This window comes from Colossoma macropomum, unplaced genomic scaffold (genome assembly GCF_904425465.1).
Source record: "Colossoma macropomum unplaced genomic scaffold, Colossoma_macropomum, whole genome shotgun sequence".
NCBI lineage: Eukaryota > Metazoa > Chordata > Actinopteri > Characiformes > Serrasalmidae > Colossoma > Colossoma macropomum.
The window spans coordinates 2,447,984-2,467,593 of NW_023495878.1; the positions used below are offsets into that span (position 1 = coordinate 2,447,984).

The following is a 19,610-nucleotide window of genomic DNA, read 5'->3' on the forward strand; positions in this document are numbered from 1 at the left end:
TCTAAATTACCATTGAATGAAATAACAGTTATTATTATTATGACAATTTTTCAAACTTTTTTATGGTACTAGATCTTTTATGACTATACAGTACGTCCAAAATGTCAGACACACTCCTAATTAGATCATTCAGCTACTGTAAGTTGTCTCTGTTGCTGACACAGGCATTCAGTTGTGCACACACAGCTTGTGTAACTTCCATAGAAAGAATTGGCAATAGAATGAGATGCTCTGGAGCAACCGCACGTGAGCCTAAGGTCATGGCAGGCACCGGCTAGAGGGACATAGAGCCTCCCCCACATTGGGTTGTGGAGCAGTGCTTTTGGGATGAACTAGAGTGCCTTTGTGATCTAAATCTAACATCAGTATATGACCTCACTAATGCTCCTGAGGCTGAGTACAAACAAAACCTTACAGCAAAGTTCCAACATCTAGTGTAAAATCTTCTCAGAATAGTAGAGTGTGTTACTGCATTAAAGGAAGGGACAAACTTACTATTAATACCCTTGATTTCAGAAGAAATGTTTGATGAGCAGGCGTCTACAGACTTTTGCACATATAATGTCCCTGTCCATTTATCTGTTGACACCAATCATCCATAATATTAAAACAACCTTCTTGTTTCTACACTCATTGTCCATTGATCAGCTCCATCAGTCCACCATATAGATGCACGTAGCATCTTGTAGTAGCTCTACAATTACAGACTGCATACTTGCATCTCGTCAGACCACCACAGAGCTGGTATTATTTGGGTGGTGGATCATTCTCAGCACTGCACTGACACTGATGTGGTGGTGGCGTGTTAGTGTGAGTTGTGCTCATGCGAGTGGATCAGACCCAGCAGTGCTGCTGGAGTTTTTGAACACTGTGTCCACTCTCTGTCCACTCAATTACACTATTCTCAGTCCAACAGTGACATTGAGGTGTTTAAAAACTCCAGCAGCACTGCTGTGTTTGATCCACACATACCAGCGCAACATACATACGTACATAACTTGGCCGCTGAGCAGTCACTTTTACAAATTTTTAAGGCCATAGTGATTTTGGAAGAAAGTAAGAGAAGAAGAAGCATCGTGCAGCATCCCTTAAGCAGCAAGGGGATGCTCATAGAGGACCCTCATGTAGGCTGCTACCAAAATTCAGTAGTAATGGGATACATGCATCCGCAATACGTGATCAGGATACAAAAAAAGAAGTAACTGTATTCTGTTACAGTTACAGAAAAAAGGCAGGAATGAATGATTACCAGCAGGGTAACATTCAAACTTCACACATGCCCATCACCTTTTGTTGAAATCCATCGTTTTGAATGTTAAATGTGTCACATGAATGCATATAGTGTATATTAGAAGAGTTTATAATGTATTTAGTGTAGATTAGACGTATGCTGCTGCTAGCAAAGAATTCTGAAGAATCTCCCCTCCTCAGCAGCAATTTGTGTTGTTTTATTCAGCCAATCCATAGAAATTTTAGTAAATATGTCCAATTTTATTTGCAGTATTAAGATCTGTAGCTTTTTCCCAAAGTCACTGAAATATTTAACCTGACATTTACCCTGGATTTCTTAATTCACAGATTCTACAACAGCAAACTGATCTGACTGAGAGTAAGCACTTTTATTCTCATTTGTTGCTATATAAAATTCTAGAGTTTGACTAACTATATATCAAATTTTTACTAACATTAACCAGCCTTGTTTTAATGCTAAATATGAATTAAAAGAACTAAAACTAACTAAAACTATGAACTAACATGAACTCCAAAAGTTCCAAAGCATAAAAATAGGGCAAAGTTTTATGAGTTGGTTTCATATTCCCATAAATTATTTCTTTGTTCGGTTTTTGAATGATGGGTTGCGAAATGTTAATGTTTAATTTATCATTATTTTTAACTAAGACTGTCAGCTCACCTTTACATTATGTGTGAAACCAATGCCATCATCACAAACAGCAAGCATCAAAGTCCAAGCATGACACACAAATATGAGGCCTTATGAGCCAGTATAGAGCCTTTTAGTGGATCAAACACAAAATATTCTCTTTTTAGAATTATTGTTCATGAAGGGTCTCTAAAGAAGATGTCTGCCTGATTGATATTTTGATTTTGGTATGGCCAGCAGCAGATTTTTAACAAATAGGGTAAAATCCCAGGAGAGCAGTATATAGTTTTTAACTATGTTGTATTTGCATAGTTGGTAAACTTGAACAAACTGAATCATTCTACAGCGATCACCTCTGTTTTTTCCATTTTCCTTTTAAAATTTTCTTTTGGGGAGCTAGTCTAAACTTAAATCTAAATCTAAACTTTTCAACTTTTCATTGCTCATGAGTCTAAACTCATACAATTTAAACTGTAGAAATTGACCACTTTTATGTTTGAAATATTTCCTTTTTACTAAAAAGATTTTACTGTAATTCCACTGAAAACAGGGTGGGATATGAAACAGAATTCCCACATTAGTATCTGTTGTGACCACCATGTACCTGCAGCAGTGTGATACATTTCTAGGAAAAAGTTCTGGATCTTTTTTTACTGCAAAATCGGAACGAAACCAAATGTGTTGCATTTATATTTTTGTTTAGTATATTTTGAATACCCAATTTTCATTTGGCGACAAGCATATCACACATAAAGCACAGACAATTAAGCCACCTACAATCTGTTGTTTTGCTTTATAAAACAGAGTACTCCTGTTCCTCTTTACCTTGTGTTAAGGTAAATTTTTGTTGAAACTGGTTTTCTGTTGTCTTTATTTAATTATACAACCTTAAAAAGAGACAAGTAATTCAAAAGTAATGTAAAATAATCAGTTCTGAATTAAAATAATCAATTACACATTACATTTTTCAACAAGTGGTCAGTAGTCTGTACCAGAATACATTTTTAAAAGTAACTCTCTCAACCTTGGCGTCCCCACACTATGCACTTTTTTTGTGCTTTGTCTCATGGAGCATGCCTGATTAAAGCTCCTTGTGGGCTGAGACAGGTGTGTAGAATAGGAAAAATACAAAAATAGGTAGAGTAGGGGGTCAATTTTGTTTCCCTAAGCAACCTTTGAAAGCAGTGGTCATTTAAAAACACTGTTTTTGTAAACAAGATATCTGAGTGTGAAACTTTTTCAACTATACGTCCAAGCCAGGAGACCTTTAGGAACCTTGTAGATCAGCATTCCTTAGGGTATGGACTAATAATCCTGAATTTTTGGTCTACGTACCTCATGCCCACTGGGTTGTTAAATGTGAATAGGAGTTATAGTCGTAGTAGGATCGGCCTCCAACCAAGCTGATGCATTGAAGCAGAGATTGAGTATTAGTCTGTTTTTAATTTAGACGTGGGTTATTGGTTAACGTATTGAAAACAAGGCCTCTTATTGGCAGAGGTGTTTGAAAGGAGCCAGCTGGTTGGCTGAAGTGTGCAGTGCAGGGAATGGAGCCTTTCCTGTTACAGTTTCCTTTTTCCTGCTAGTTTTCCTGCTTTCTGCCTCACAGCTTCAGGGTTGGGCTTGAAGCTTCCTGAAGTCTAGGAGTTCACAGGAACCACTGAGAAATTCAGTTCTGTTACTTGTGACGCGAAATTGGAATAACAATCGGAAAACTGTGAGGGCACTTTCGTGATATTGGAGGCTGATTTTGGAAAATTTTGGAGTGTTGTGAAGATCCCAGGGCTGCAGACATATCCACAGTCCTACAGCAAGCTTCATATGGGAAGGTGAATAATATGTACTCTCATTAGATGATGGACATTCTTATCGTTTTATCAATTGTTTTTCATTGTTTTTAATCAGTATGTGAATATACTTCATGTGAGTATTGAAATCAGTGCGAAGTTCTGTCGCAGTCATGTTTTTAACTGTCAATAATTTGATGATCGTCTTCAGAGAGACGTGATATTCCAAGCTGAAAAATGCTGTGGGTGGTTCTGTCTGTCACATAGGGGACCACATCATGACAAATAGGCCTATTAATATTATGACAGGATATGTATGAGCATTTGTGAATGTTTTGAAGTGCTCATAGTTCTCTCGATTGTTGGGTGTATTTTTGGTAAGTTAGATATCAGCGGTAATAATGATGAAGATGATGATGGTAGCTACTTATGATGAAGGCCAACTCACCTCTTGGCCTTGTGGTTCTTTCCGTCTTCCGTGCTCTCCTGCTTCTGTCTGTTATATAATAGAGGACTTCCTCTCTGCCTTCCAGGACAATAGCGAGGGACTTTCTTGCATGGTGCCGCCGGGTGTGTGATTGCACATGTGAGTTTGTGTGGGTGGTGGGAAACGTGGCTGTATAAGTTACTAGTGACAGGAACAGGAGTGTGTGTGCGCGATATGAGATTTTCTGTGTAAGGTAGTGGTCTGCGTGGTATATAAAGTGAGTGCCTGCTGTGTGTGTGTGTGTGTGTGTGTGTTGGGGGTTGCTGATGTTGTCTGGTAGAGCGGGTAGGGCCAGCACAGTGTGTGGCCTCTTAGAAGAGGAAGTGGAGGAGTCGTAGCTCAGCAGAACAAGCACAGTGCAGCGTTGCCATGGTAACATGAGATACAGGGTTCCCTGAAATTCCATTATTCCCAAATGGATCTGTTTCACAGTGTCCATGGCAACCACTCACAACCAGTGGACTTCAAGTCTCACACACACAAATGCAGACTCAAACACAAATTGAAATATGCTGTTCGCTGTGAACATGCAAAAAAGAGAGGAAAAAAACGCAGTATGACCTGATTACAAGACACCCTGAGAAGCTCTGTGTGTGTGCTATGTTCGTAGGGTTGTGAGGCCAGCGTGTTGAGCAGCGCACACACACCCACACGCACACACACACGCATTCCCAGAGCATGCCTATGAGTCCACCTGCCGACGGCAAACATGAGGCTCCCGATAGGCCGCGGCAACAGCACACCCCTACCAACGGTAACCACGGAGACGACAGCATTCGGGCCTCTCCTGGGACCAAATCCGCCTCCACCGAACCCATGGAGGATCTCCACGGAAACGCCGTCATTATCCGCATTGGAATCCCCGACCTTCAGCAGACGGTGAGTGCTCCGAGTGTCCTCTGTGATTAAAGTTCTGAGGAGTGGAGGAGATTGGCTGGAGTTCATGAGCAGAGAACAGAGATGGCATCACCATACTGCGTGATGTGTTCTCTCTCTGTCTCTTTCTCTGTCTCTCTCTCTGTCTATCTCTCTTTCCGACACACACAGCATAATTCTTTCCCACTTTTTCTGTCCTTTGCTTGAAATGGCTGCACAGAGAAAATAAAGAGAAAGTGCTCTCATGATGGGCACAGACACGGCTGTTGACTCTGTGTATGTGGCTGCAGTATGCATATGATTCCCTTGTGTACTTTTGCATTTCTCTGCATATATGGATTGCTTTTGCAGTGTACAAAATCAGCTTGGCTGGAAATAACTGTCAGTGCAGTTACTTTACCCTGTTCCCATTCAGAATAAATGTTTGTCAGGCATTCAGTGTGACACTGTGTTTCAGTGTGATCTGTGTTTCCCAGCTCCAGTCTTAGAGCCTTCCATTCACTGCATGGCTTAGTGTTTTCCCTGCGCTAACACACTCGAATCATGTCATTAGCTAATTATAATCCTCGTCTTTAGCTGTCTTGTGTTAGAGCAGGTAAAACACAAAACTATTCAGTGCAGGTGGACTACACTGCTCTTGTTGGGAAACACTAGGATAGATGGGCTGGGATTTTTGGAAAGGAAAACATTTGCATTCTTCACTAGACTTGAAAAGAATGGGGTAAATTAAGAGCTAGTCTCCATGAGAGGAAAGTACAATGAAGGCTAAGAGTCTTTGAATAGACACTGAACGGTCCTCATGGCCCACTGAGGGCAACTGCAAAATGATTTTAGAGCAGTGGCTTATTATAATCTATATAATCCAAACCCATTACTAACCCAACACAAATGGAATGAACAATTCTGTGTCTGTGTGTGTGTGTGTGCACCTAATCTTTGTTTATACAGAAATGTCTGCGTTTGGACCTGGAGGCTCCAGTGTGGGTTTGTAAGCAGAGAGTCCTGGTCACTTTGACCCAGAGCCTGACAGATGTGCTGAACTATGGCCTCTACCTCCCAGCCTTCAACGGCCGAGCCGGCAAGTTCCTAGATGAAGAGAGATTGCTCAGAGAGTACCCCCTCCCTACTGTCACACCTGTACCTTACCTAGAGGTACACACACACACACACACACATTAATGTACCCTGTGATTGGCTATTTCTTTCTAAATAAGGTACTTAAAGGACTGTTGGATTTTCAGCTAGTACAGACATGTGGGTTTTACAGATTAACATAAAAATAAAGTTATGAGTAGTGAGATTACATTTTCCAGGAGGGATAAGTAACCCAATTACAGTTTGAGAGATGTAATTATTCATTATTCATCACTTAATTTGAGTAACTTTCTCAACACTGCTATCAGTACCGGTCTTAGGATGAGACAGATATGAGGGAATGTCTTACCACAGATGTTCTTATGAAGTTTTATCCAACTTTTGAACACTGGAGCAACACAGTAAAAAAGCAGTTCAGGTTACTCTTGCTTTTCCTGAGGTTTTCTAGCATCCATGCAGGTAGTAACCTATGAAAACTCCATCCACAACATTGTGTTGGTAACATGCTATCAAGAATTTCTCCCCCTGGAAAACTAGTCCCATCGCTGAAAAATAAATCAACAGATTTAGGATTTTATGTACAAATATGTTTCGCTTAAATGTTACATTAACAAAATTAAGCAGCAGCCCTTTCACTTCTGTTATACGTGTGTTTTGAGTGAACAGGTTTTCTGTTCTTTTTTAAAGTACACAGAAAAGCATTGAAATTATTGTTTGTGTTAATCAGCTGTACACAACTGTGGTACATAGAGATTAGGTTGAAAAAACAATGGACTATTTCTTTGACGTTTATGATCTGTGGCACCTCATGTGTGTGTCTGCAGTTCCGCTATAAGAGACGTGTTTACACTCAGAGCCATGTGGATGACAAGCAATTAGCCAAACTCCATACTAAGGTAATACACGTCACACATGTCTGTATTTTATCAAAGCATAATTAATACCTTCTATTCTTTTGAAGCTGTGTTCATTTCTTTCAGGCCAATTTGAAGAAGTTTATGGAGTATGTTCAGCAGAGGAATGTGGAGAAAGTCTGCAGGTTCCTGGAGAAAGGGCTAGATCCCAACTTCCATGATACAGATAGTGGAGGTGAGAAGAGGTTTTTTTTTCATGATCTAGAGACTCATCTTACTATTACAATCTTTCACAATAAAAAGGTCAACAGTTGTACCATGCTCTTTTATAAATTTAAGTTGTATTTTTATTAAGCAAAGTAACTCGTTTAACCATTTATCTGTTTGGAAAACGGCAATGTATATGAGCTGTAGCAGTTACGCTGCCACTTTGCTCATGTCAAGCAGAGGTAGTAAGTGTTAAACAGATCTAACTGTTGCTTTTGTAGCTTGCCACAACAGGCAGTGTTGTAGTCAAGACCGCTAGGTCTGAGTCTGAGTCAAGACCGAGACCGGGACACATCGAGTCTGAGTCAAGACCAAGACTTTTAGCAGTTATATTTTTATCATATATCACATTGAATATATAGCCTAAAACATTTTCTGCATTGTCCGTTTTGTGTTACAATAACAATGACTGCTGAAGGTTGATGATATTACGCAACCATTACAGTTAAGCTTTATCACTTGTCTGTAAAGCACTTTAAGCTGCCACCGGCTTGAAAAGTGCTATATAAATAAAAATTTTTATTGTTAAATTATTATTAAAATAGCTAAAAATATGGCAGAAAAAATATAGCCAAAGATTAACTACAATTAGTGATGTTCTATCAACAGATTTGTAAACAGTGTAATATGAACAGTACAGCTTTCAGTAATATTTATTATTCCTTTGGTGCTAGTAACATTTTCTGATAAGAAGTTCTACCTTAATGAGCCTGAGGCCCCAGAATGTAATTGATGAGCAAGAATCTGGCGAATAAGAAGCTGACTTCTGCTTTGTTTGATTTAGACTATCAAAATATCCTACATACAGTTTTATGTACAGCTCTGTCTTATACGCGGTACAGTCAGACATTTCAACAAGGCAGCACTTTGTCAGAACACCAGTTAGTGCCGACTCTGATACAGCCGAGTGACGAGCTAAACTGTATAAATAACTTCTGTTATCAAGAATTATTAAAAAAAATGAAACAAACAATTACTTACCACGTTATATGAGCACAACAGGTGCCAGAACAAAGAAAGTCTTTGTTATTACTCATTTTAAAACGGAGATTGAAACTTTGAGTTTTGCATGTCTTCCAGCTCTGGTTGCTTCTGTCTATATCCTAGCAAGGCATCTACATGTAGCGTGATATTCAACAATAATTCAGCTTCTAGTTACCTCCGATGAAGGCATCACACTTGGCTGGTCTACTTTACCCCGAAACCAAGACCAGACCAAGTCTCAATGAGGTCGAGACCAAGATGAGACTGAGACCGCTTGCTTATTAACTCTTCTAGCTAACATTAACCAGCTAACAGGGGGACAGCTGGTTTTTTTTTTTGGAAATAAGTGATTACACCAGATTCTACAAAGCAAAGCTAGCTCTGCATCTGTTTTAAGCCCATCAATTCTCAGATCTCTCCATTGCTAAAAATCCACTTCGATATTCACAGTTGTCCTCCCTCTTGCTCCGTGGCAGTCCTTTTTGGACACTTTTTTGAACTGGACTGCAAACATCAGCTTTCTCTGCCATTGGCTCCATTAGATATATCAGTAACCTCACTTAGAGGCCTAAGAAAATCAAGACAGTGCTTTACTCCCTGTTCACGCATAGGCGATTCTACATGGGCTATTCTTTCCATACGGAAGGGAAGATCACATCCTTGGAGCCACCTTTCGTCTTTGGCACATACAACTAGACTGTATTGAAATTTTCAGTTCCTCATTACAGAGCCTAGGACAGCCACAGAGACTTTTTCGTTTCACAGACCCTCTATTTTAGATGTAGCTATCAGGATGAAAAAGACAGTTTAGCTGAAGTGTTTTTAAAAGAATCAATTACATCAGCTTTAAACTAGACATTCTGTTGATAAGTAATCATTCCCACCTTGGGTTTTCTCTATAGGCAACAGACAGGTGCTTGATCACTTGTGAGAGAGTTTTGTGTGTTTGTGTTGTGTTTCAGAATCCCCACTAACCCTGGCAGCCCAGTTAGACTCAAGCGCTGAGCTGATTAAAGTTCTGAGGAGTGGAGGAGCTCACTTGGACTTCAGAACCAGAGATGGCATTACTGCACTGCACAAAGCAGTACAGACGCACAATCACGTAGCTCTAACTGTGAGTTCATTGCAAAATCCAAAACCATCTTTACTAAGCATTTTCTGCTGTAAAATGTGTGCTTCTGTGCTTGTAATCTGTTGTAGCCTTGATATAGGAGACATGAAAAACCACTTGGAAGGTCAGTGTTATTTCTGGAAATATTTACAAATTAGAAGAAGTAGCTTTTTAATATAGACAAATAATGAATAGTAGAAAGAATATTGTGAACTACGAAGGCTCCTTCAGAAGGCATCTGGATTCTGTAAATAAGAGTGTTGAATGACAATATGTGTTGAAAGTATAAACAAGAAATTGGTACGTCGTCATGCACTACAGGAATACACAAATGCTTTTCTGGAAGATAGTGCTAAAATCTCTTAGAAACTGACCTGGTTATGAAATAACCATTGGGAGAAAAACTGAAATCTCTGAAATCAAAATACATTTATAATGTTGATTGATTAATAGAACTTGTCTCTTGAGGAAAAAAATAGGAAAGCTAAAAGGGATGGACCTTTGCCTGTTTTTGGGTAATATGTATTTTCTGGTGTATATGTGCCTGAACTGTTTCTTTATGAATGTAGGCCTAATATATGAGTTTTGTTAATTGTTTTTTGTCTTTGAAGATGGTTTATGATACATGAAAACAAGTAAAAACTTAATTGACAAATTAATTCACATTGTTCTATGGACGTACACTAACTGAGCACATTATTAGGAACACTATACTAATACTAGGCTCTCAGAACAGCCTCAGTTCTCAGTGGCATGGATTCCACAAAATGTTGGAAACATTCATTTGAGATTGTGGTCCATGTTGATTTGAGTGCATCATGCAATTCCTGCAGATTTGCATGCTGCGAATCTCCAGTTCTACCATATCACAGAGGTGTTCTATTGGATTCAGATCTGGTGACTGGGAAGGCTACTGAATAACATTGAATTATCATGTTCATGCAACCAGTTTGAGACAACTTTTGCTTTGTGACATGGTGCATTATCATGCTGGAAGTAGCCATTAGCAGATGTGGCCATAAATTGTGGCCATGATGGGATGCACATGCTCAGCAACAATACTCAAATAGGCTGTGGCATTCAAACAGTGATTGGTATTTACGGGACCAAAGTGTGTCGAGAAAACATTCCCCACCCCATTACACCATCTCCACCAGCCTGGACTGTTGAAGCAAGGCAGGTTGGATCCATGGATTCATGCTGTTGGCGCAAAATTCTGACCCTACAATCTGTGTGCCGCAGCAGGAATTGAGATTCATCAGACCAGGCCACATTTTTCCAGTCTTCAACCTTCCTGTTTGGTAAGCCTGTGCCCACTGCAGCCTCAGCTTTCTGTTCTTGGCTGACAGAAGTGGAACCTGACTGCTGTTGTAGCCCGTCTGCCTCAAGGTTAAACATATTGTGCATTCTGAGATGCAGATTAGAAAAGCAAATTAGAAAATCAGTAAAGCAGTAAAGAGTGGTTTTCTGTATTAACGTTGCCTTTCTGATAGCTCAAACCTGTCTGGCCATTCTCTGTTGACCTCACTGATCAACAAGGCTGCAGAACTACTGCTCACTGGATGTTTTTTCTTTATTGCACCATTCTGAGTAAACTCTAGAGACTGTTGTGCATGAAAATTCCAGGAGATAAGCGGTTATAGATATATTGAGACCAGCCTGCCTGGCACCAACAATCATGCCATGGTCAACATGCAATAAGTAACACAATCATAATCGGATTTCTGCAGTTATCTGATTCTTTAAGTAGTCAAGTAAACAGCATACTCTGATTTGTCAGATCGGAGGAAGGCCAAGGAATTCAAATCAGAAATCCAATAAAGAGAGCTGTATTTTAGCTCAGTAATTGAGTGATTTGATATGCAAAAAAAAAAGCCCCAGCATTACAATGTGTTTGTTACGTTTACGTCATATCTTTTTCTGTGAGTTTATTGGCCAACTGGAAAGCAGAAATCTGATTATTGCCTGACTCATGTAGACCTGGATTTTCCCCGTTATCTGATTACCCAAGGGCTTGTAAATGGGGTGAATGGATTACTGACAAAATCTGTTTTTCTACAGTTATCGGATTAATAAGTGCCTGTAAACACACTCATTGGGATCACATTTTTTCCTCATTTTAATGGTATATCATGGCTCCTAACTCATATCCACATGATTTTATGTGCTGCACAATTGGCTGATTAGATATTTGCATGAATTCCTGCAGATTTCCATGCTGCAAATCTCCCATTCTCCCACATCCCAGAGGCCACTGAAGAACATTGAATGTCACGTTCATGAAACCAGTTTAAGATGACTTTTGCTTTGTGACATGGTGCATTATCATGCTGAAAGTAGCCATTAGCAGATGTGGCCATAAATTGTGGCCGTGACAGGATGCACACAATCAACCGACAATACTCATTGCGATGATGATGCAACAAGCGATGATTGGTTTAACGGGCCCAAAGTATGCCAAGAAAATATTCCAATCCTTGCAGCCATTACACCACCTCCACCAGCCTGGACTGTTGAAACAAGGCAGGTTGGATCCATGGTTTCATACTGTTGGTGCCAAGTTCTGACCTTACCCTGCCTAAGCAGAAATTGAGATTCATCAGACAAGGCTACATTGCAAACAATTTCTGTCTTCTCTCTCCCCCTCTGCAGACACTGCTGGATCTTGGTGCGTCTCCAGACTATAAAGACAGTCGTGGGCTGACTCCTCTGTACCACAGTGCCATGGTGGGGGGTGATCCATACTGCTGTGAGCTGCTGCTGTATGATCACGCTCAGCTTGGCTACAGTGACGAGAATGGCTGGCAGGAGATACACCAGGTAGCACATGTACAAACACATACATGGTACTTATTCTATCCATAGCAGAGGGCTAATGTCTGGAGGGCGTTATGGGGCTTTGCTCTGCAGGCTTGTCGCCATGGGAACGTGCAGCACCTTGAGCACCTGTTGTTCTATGGAGCAGAGATGAGTGCGCAGAATGCCTCAGGAAACACAGCGCTGCACCTTTGTGCTCTCTACAACCAGGTATACACACACACAAGTATGTGGACAGCCCTTCTAATTTATGGATTCAGTTATTTTAACCCCATCCATTGCTAAGAAGTGCATAAAATCCAGCATACAGGCATGCAGTCTCCATAGACAAACATAAGCAGTAGAATGGTTCGTACTGAAGAGCTTAGTGACTTTTAACATGGCACTGTCATAAGATGCCACCTTTCCTTTACAGCTTGTCAATCTCTGCACTGCTAAAACTACCTTGGTCAACTCTTAAGTAGGGATTTTGTGAACTGGAAAAGTTCAGAGCAACAATAGCTCAGCTGTGCAGCGACATTTTCAATTTTCAGACTGTCTCTAGAAGCGACATCAGCACAAGAAATGTTTGTTAGGGGTTTCACGGATTGAGTTTGATCACCGTGATCACCATGCACAGTGCCAAGCTGCCACTGGACACCACCATTGGACTCGAGAGCAGTGGAAACATGCTCTTTGGAGCAATTAATCTTTACCATCTGGCAGTCTGACAGATGAATATGGGTTTGTTGAATGCCAGAACGTTTCCTGTCTTAATGCGCAGTGCCAGCTGTAAAGTTTAGTGGAGGAGGAGTAATGGTCTCCCGCTGAAGGCGTATCTTAATGATACAGTGACATTGTGGAGAACTGTGAGAATTGCGTTTGGGGAAGGAGTTTGGTGTGGAAGAACTTAACTGAACAGGAGGAACTTGACAGAGCCTCTGACCTTACCCCCAGTAAACACCTTTGGGATGAGTTGGAACAGCGACAGCAAACCAGATCTTATCGCCCAACGTCAGTTGACCTCACTAATGCTTTTGTGGCTTAATGAAAGCGAATCCTTGCAGCCATGTTCTAAAATCTGGCGGAAAGCCTTCCAAGAAGAGTGGAGGCTGTTATAGCAGCAGATGAGTGATCAACTCTATATTGATGTCCATGGTTTTGGAAGGAGGTTACATAATTCAGCAAGTACATATACGTGTGATGGTCAAGAGTCCACATACTCTTGGCATTTAGTGTGCCAAAGCGATAGTTTGTCAAACAATGAAGTTTGCATGATTTTCTCCATACTCCAAACATGCTAAATCAGCCACCAAATCACTTAGGTGCTTGCTTCTCTATTTTTACACTAGAGCTACGAGGCTAATGTAGCTAAAAAGTGTTGAAGCTTACACCACACTAGTTAGCATTTGGAAACTGCTTGCCTGAATCATCATACCTTTTGCTCAAACTGTGTCGTTTTGAAGTTGTTAAGCAATCTTAAGTAGGCTTAGTTGAAAAATTGTGTAAAATTGAATTGGTGCTTGAAGTGCCTTTACTGTTAGTCCCCTACAGCCATGTACATGCCTTAACCACTACGCATGATCATCCACTACTTCAGGGGTACTCAACTCTGATCTCAGAGGCCCGTTGTCCAACACATTTTGGTAGTTCCCCCACTCAAATACACTAAACCTGGGATATGGTGTGTTTAAACAGGTAAATCACCAAACTGTGCTGGACACTGGCCCTCCAGTACCAGAGTTATGCATCTCTGCCTTAACCCATACGCATGATCATCTACTACTTCAGGGGTAGTCAACTCTGATCCTGGGGGCTTGGTGTCCAGCACATTTTGGATATTGCCCTACTCAGAAAACACCTACTAACCCTGGCAAATTACATATGAGCTGAATCAGATGTGTTTGAGCAAAGAAATCATTAAACTGTGCTGGGCAGCAGGCATCCAGGACCAGAGTTGAAGGTCCCTGTTTGACATCAGAATTATGCCATTTTAACAAGTTGTATATACGTTTCCTCAACCCTACACCAGTATACCCTCTCCTCTCTCCATGGTCTGTACCCGGCCTTTTCTCCCCTCTCCTGTCCCCCACCTCCACCCCTCCCCCCTCACCTCCCTGCAGGACAGCTGTGCCAGAGTGCTGCTGTTCCGAGGAGCAAATAAAGAAATCAAGAACTACAACAACCAGACAGCTTTCCAGGTAGCCTTTTGAGAAATTGTACCACCTTTTTTTGTAAAGAAAATCTTAAAGGTTCCACCAAAAGTAAATAAACTTTACATCTGAAAAATGACACATAATTATGAGGATAATAGGCATTCTTTATCCAATTATTTATCATTTTTATTTATTTGTATTGCAATGCAACATTCTGTTGTATGATTATTTTGCATCAGTGTTCAAAATTCTAATGAACTACTTGTAACCCCTCTGTATCGGACCACTTTATGCGATTAATGATTCTTCACAAAAGCTGTGGTTTCAGGTGTAGTGCTGAGTTTATTAGCTGACAAACACAAGAACAAAACGTTGGGGTCTTAAAAAGGCACAGACTAGCTCTCAGCTCCTGTACAACAAAGTGTAAACCACAGTCAAACAGTTTGTTTACCGTTAAGAGGCAGACTACTCCGTATCCAGCAGCTTTCTAATTACTCGCTAATATTAGCATACTAAACAAATCATAAGAGCTGTTGTTTACAAAATGTAATCCACATATATTGACAAGCGTATATTTCACAAACTTACAACATTTTTTATAATAAATTTTTACACTTTATATTATTTTTAGGAGCAGAGCTCGACTTTTCTGCCTTTTCTGCCATACATATAACACAGTGACCATTATAATGTCATCATTGATAATTTGACCCCATGAATTCCATTCATAAGAGATAATGTATATGGGAGGCAAATCCAGCCAAAAAAGAAATTGAAATTAAAACCATAAAACATAAATGCAAACCTCTTTTTGCCATTTCTTTTTCCAAACATCTGCGCAAATATCCTGCCAAAATTTAAAATTAAATGAAATGAAATTGCTTCATTTGCAATTTCATTTTTCACATGAGCACGAGCCATTTGTGACAAAAATAAAAATAAATGTATAAGCTATTTTTCATTTCATTTTAGTAGTAATTCTGGTATTCATGGCCAAATCTAAAATGAAAAAGCTAATAGAGAAAAGAAAATCCAAGCTTCACTTTGGCTTTGGCTTTTCTCCATGAAATGCAGAATACGAGTCAAAACCAAAATGCAGTGTTTATGTTCTTATTTCTTTTTCACAGCAATCGGCTGCAGATCTGACAAAATGAAAATGAAAATGCAAAATGGATAAATCAACAGCAAAGTGACAGTTTGTGATTCAGTTTTCGGCTCGGACGCGCTTTAGGTGTCAGAATGAAAAGGCAAATGCAAACAAACATCAGCGCCACCTGCTGGACATTTACTTTACATTTTCCACTTTTCGATTTCGTTTTCAAACTGACCAACATGCAAATATATGTTAATTAGCACTAGGCGGGGCTACGGGGTACATTTTAGGACATCCTCAGACCTCAGAACGGCATCATTCCTCAAGCTAAACGACTTTGAGTCTCGAGAAAAACCATTGTGATGACTCAGATCTGGTGAAACTGAACGTCAGCACAAATACCGTCAGAAAAAAACGGCCTCAGAGAAAAGGTATCAGACCAAACGCAGGCCTGGTCGAGCACATACTGGTTCGTATAACTTAGAAAACTATTATGTATCTCGATATAAATGCCAGTATAACATTTCCAGTTTAGCCCTGCCTAGTGCTAATTAACATATATTTGCATGTTGGTCAGTTTGAAAGCGAAAAGTGGAAAATGTAAAGTAAATGTCCAGCAGGTGGCGCTGATGTTCGTTTGCATTTGCCTGAAAACTGAATCACAAACTGTCACTTTGCTGTTGATTTATCCATTTTGCATTTTCATTTTCATTTTGTCAGATATGCAGCCGATTGCTGTGAAAAAGAAATAAGAACATAAACACTGCATTTTGATTTTAGTCTTGACACGTATTCTGCATTTCATGAAGAAAAGCCAAAGCCAAAGTGAAGCTTGGATTTTCTTTTCTTTCTTAGCTTTTTCATTTTCATTCCATTTTTTGGCTGGATTTGCCTCCCATAAATGTACGATACCAATTACTTTAAATTAACATTAAATGTAATATTTTGATGAAATTCATACACATTAAAACTGCTTCTGTTTTGAAAAGAAAATCTTCAAGGTTTCACCAAAAGTAAATAAACTTTACATCTGAAAAATGACACATAGGTAGGAGGATAATAGGCATCCATATCCAATTATTTATCATTTTTGTGTATTTGTATTGCAATGCTACATTCTGTTGTATGATTATTTTGCATCAGTGTTCAAAATGTGGTATAATTCTAATGAACTACTGAAACTTGAATTTGTAGGTGGCCATTATTGCAGGGAATTTTGACCTGGCAGAGATCATAAAGATCCATAAAACCTCAGATGTAGGTAAGTAAGAGTTAATTTGCCCTCTTGTCTTTACCAAGCCCTTGCACTGTGAGGTCAGAAAATGTTTACCAATAAACTCCCACAATCAGCTCTCACAAGTGGCCCTTTCTGCATCTTTCACAAATCTGACTCACAAGCACAGGTGAAAGCCATCAAAATGCAGCCTTTTGGCTGAGTTTCAATAATCCAGTTTGTTTCGTTAAGTGGACCAGAACAGGGGAGCCTTTTAACAATAATGGAATCGATGAGCACATAAAAAACACTCAAACGTGTAATTGACTGGTCGGATTGTTGCATTAGTCCCTGTGTCAGAGAAAGCCGAGCTCCCAAAATCATTCGTCTTTTTAAACTCAGCTTATCCGTTAGAGAGACTGTTCAAACTCTTACTTATGCTAGCATCTTAGAATGAAGTTTGCTATATAAAAATCAAAGCGTGAGGTTTAATCCAGCCCAGAAGCTAAAATTGTTTTGGTTGGTCCAAAAACATCCTCATTCATACTGCCATACCTGATAAATTTGTGATCTCTGCTTAAATAATTTAGGCCATTATTAAGATTTTATGCAATGTCTCTATAATCTGTGTGTGCTCTCCCTGTAAATCTCAGTGCTTCTCTGTGTGATCTTGATGTAATCTGTGAGTCATCTGTTTGTAATCTCTATATGGTCTGTCTGTGTGAATGTGTGGGTGTGCATGTATGTGTGGGTGTGGGTGTGGGTGTGTGTGTGGGGTGTGTGTGTGTGTGTGGGTGTGTGTGTGTGTGTGTGTGAAATACTATATATGTATTTCTGTGTATTCTCTGTTTCGTGAAGTTTTTTCTGCTCAATCTCTGGGTTGTCCATGAATCTATTCTGTAACACTTGTTCAATCCCTTTGCACAATTTTTGTTATCCTTTTGTGTAATCTCCAACTACTCAATGGGCATTATTCTCAGTGTTTTAAGACTTTTTCAGACTTTTGCAGTATGCAGCATGACACTACAAATGACTAATTAGTGTTGATATACAAACCGGCTGTTTCTGATTTGGTATTTAACACATGTAGATTAATGCCCAAGTATTTTACATCTATGTCTACTTTTGTTTGTGAGTGTGCAGTTGTTGTGTGTGTGGTGTAAACTCTTGTTACCTGCATGTTTGCCACCTTCAACAAATGCCCGGTGTCGTGCTCTGGGATCGCAGAGAATACACAGACACCTGATTCTGTGTATGCGTACGTGACCCTGGGTCGATGGTGTGTATGTGTGTGAGACTGTCTCTCTGTCGCAGTGCCTTTCAGGGAGAGTCCCTCATACTCGTCACGGCGCCGCGGGGTGTGTGTGTCGCCGCGCCGCTCCCTGATGCGTTCGGCCAGTGACAACGCTCTGGACGAGAGTCTACCTGCGCCCTCACCAGCCCCGTCACTGCACAGCCTGCCCCCACTGGAGCCTGACGACACATCGCCTGCACAGCGCAGCCCGCAGGGGGTGCACACACACACACGCAGCCTCAGGAGACAGACCCGCGGACACCTCAGGTGGGCCTAACTGATTCGGAAAGTACTGGACACATCTAGATACATATTTGCCGGCAAAGTTTGCTTCTTTAAATTTGCACTGGAGCAATGGGATTTATGTAGCTGAAGGTTGTAAGTAAAGGAAGCTTACGCTCCACCTCTTAGCACTGTTTAAACCCTAATTCTTCAACCTCAAACTGCGCTGAGTTGTTACATAATCTCAAATAGGCTTATTTATTTGAAAAGCTAAAGAAGCAAACTTCAGACACCAGTTATGTCTTGGCTGCTTTTGGGATGAAGAGAAAGTTGTTGAAGAAGCTATAGCTGTAAGTCCCGTTAATATTTTACACTGAACTCTCATTATGATTTCGAACTCTTGATGTCTTAAGGATGGCTGAGGTTAGTTCAGGACTAAAATATCTGTTGTGATGTTTTGATAAATCTCAAAGCACTGCATCATATGGATGTTATCCCTGAGGAAAATTTTATTGCTCAAATGTTGCTCTTCGATGGCTCAAGGGACTTAATGGTGATTCTCCTAAATTTCTTAGGTGGAATGGCATTGGACAAAAATGAGACAGGAGAAATAAAAGAGCCAAAAGTTTAGTTGCAGTTAAACATGTATGTTATTATCTCAGCAAGTCTGAGCACAGGGTGTGTCTTCTTTGAGATCTCTGCTGAACCTCAGAAGGAGACACATGAGGTTACTGAGGTCTTCTGCTCAGGTGAAGCAGGAGGCTTAAGCAAAAAAAAAAATATTTCCATCTGATTTCACTTTTGTCTAAGAGAAACGACAGCGATATTAGATTTTCCTATGGTAAAGAAAAATTCTTTTGTAGAATATTGTGGTATATATTGTCACTTTTCCTTGTGATTGCAGTATGGTACTGGTTTCAAGGCAGCAGTTTAATGATGACTTGTGTCTGTTGCAGCCCTGGCAGTCCAGTGCAGAGGGACCCTAGTCCCCCTGCTGTATCACGAGGGCCAAAGCGGAGGCTGTACAGTGCTGTGCCTGGCCGTACCTTCATCGCTGTCAGCTCACACACTCCGCAGGGTGAGGGTGAGATCACACTCAACCGCGGGGAGAGGGTCAAAGGTCAGTCTGTCTTACAGTATGTTAGGGGCACTCACATACAGTGCTCCAAAACAGGTTGCCACTGAATACATTTCCATGATTATAAAATCATATTAAATCCATTTACTTAAAACAGATTTGGGAATATTCTTTGAATGGACATCATGTTGGATCGTTCATGCCTGCATGCTAAACATGAGTGGCATGTTTAGTGACATGCATGCTAAACATTAAATACGCATTGCCATAGTACTGCACTAGGTAAAGCTTAACTCAACAGTGCAGATTGAAAGATAGTAGAAGTTTCCATTAAAACTGAAATATGAATATAATCTCCCATTCACTTAAAGCAATATTATGTAACAGTTTTACCTTAAAATAACAGCTTCAAAAT

General features: G+C 40.2%; 1 protein-coding gene across 11 annotated transcripts in view; it reads left to right on the forward strand.

Annotated features, from left to right (window-relative positions):
- The window catches only part of shank3b (SH3 and multiple ankyrin repeat domains 3b), a 35,663-nt gene that overhangs the window by 3,265 nt on the left and 12,788 nt on the right, over positions 1-19,610 (forward strand). For 3 of the 11 annotated variants that reach the window (XM_036563844.1, XM_036563846.1, XM_036563847.1), the window contains exons 2-13: positions 1,579-1,609; positions 4,767-5,035; positions 5,981-6,184; positions 6,952-7,023; positions 7,108-7,216; positions 9,195-9,346; positions 11,996-12,163; positions 12,254-12,370; positions 14,263-14,340; positions 16,583-16,649; positions 17,916-18,162; positions 19,074-19,237. In XM_036563844.1, coding sequence (XP_036419737.1) covers positions 4,835-5,035; positions 5,981-6,184; positions 6,952-7,023; positions 7,108-7,216; positions 9,195-9,346; positions 11,996-12,163; positions 12,254-12,370; positions 14,263-14,340; positions 16,583-16,649; positions 17,916-18,162; positions 19,074-19,237 — 1,579 coding nt within the window. In that variant the 5' untranslated portion in view covers positions 1,579-1,609; positions 4,767-4,834. Of the gene's footprint in view, positions 1-1,578; positions 1,610-3,096; positions 3,712-4,766; positions 5,036-5,980; positions 6,185-6,951; positions 7,024-7,107; positions 7,217-9,194; positions 9,347-11,995; positions 12,164-12,253; positions 12,371-14,262; positions 14,341-16,582; positions 16,650-17,915; positions 18,163-19,073; positions 19,238-19,610 lie in introns of those variants that run through there. The other 8 variants (XM_036563850.1, XM_036563853.1, XM_036563852.1 and 5 more) reach the window with 5 other exon arrangements.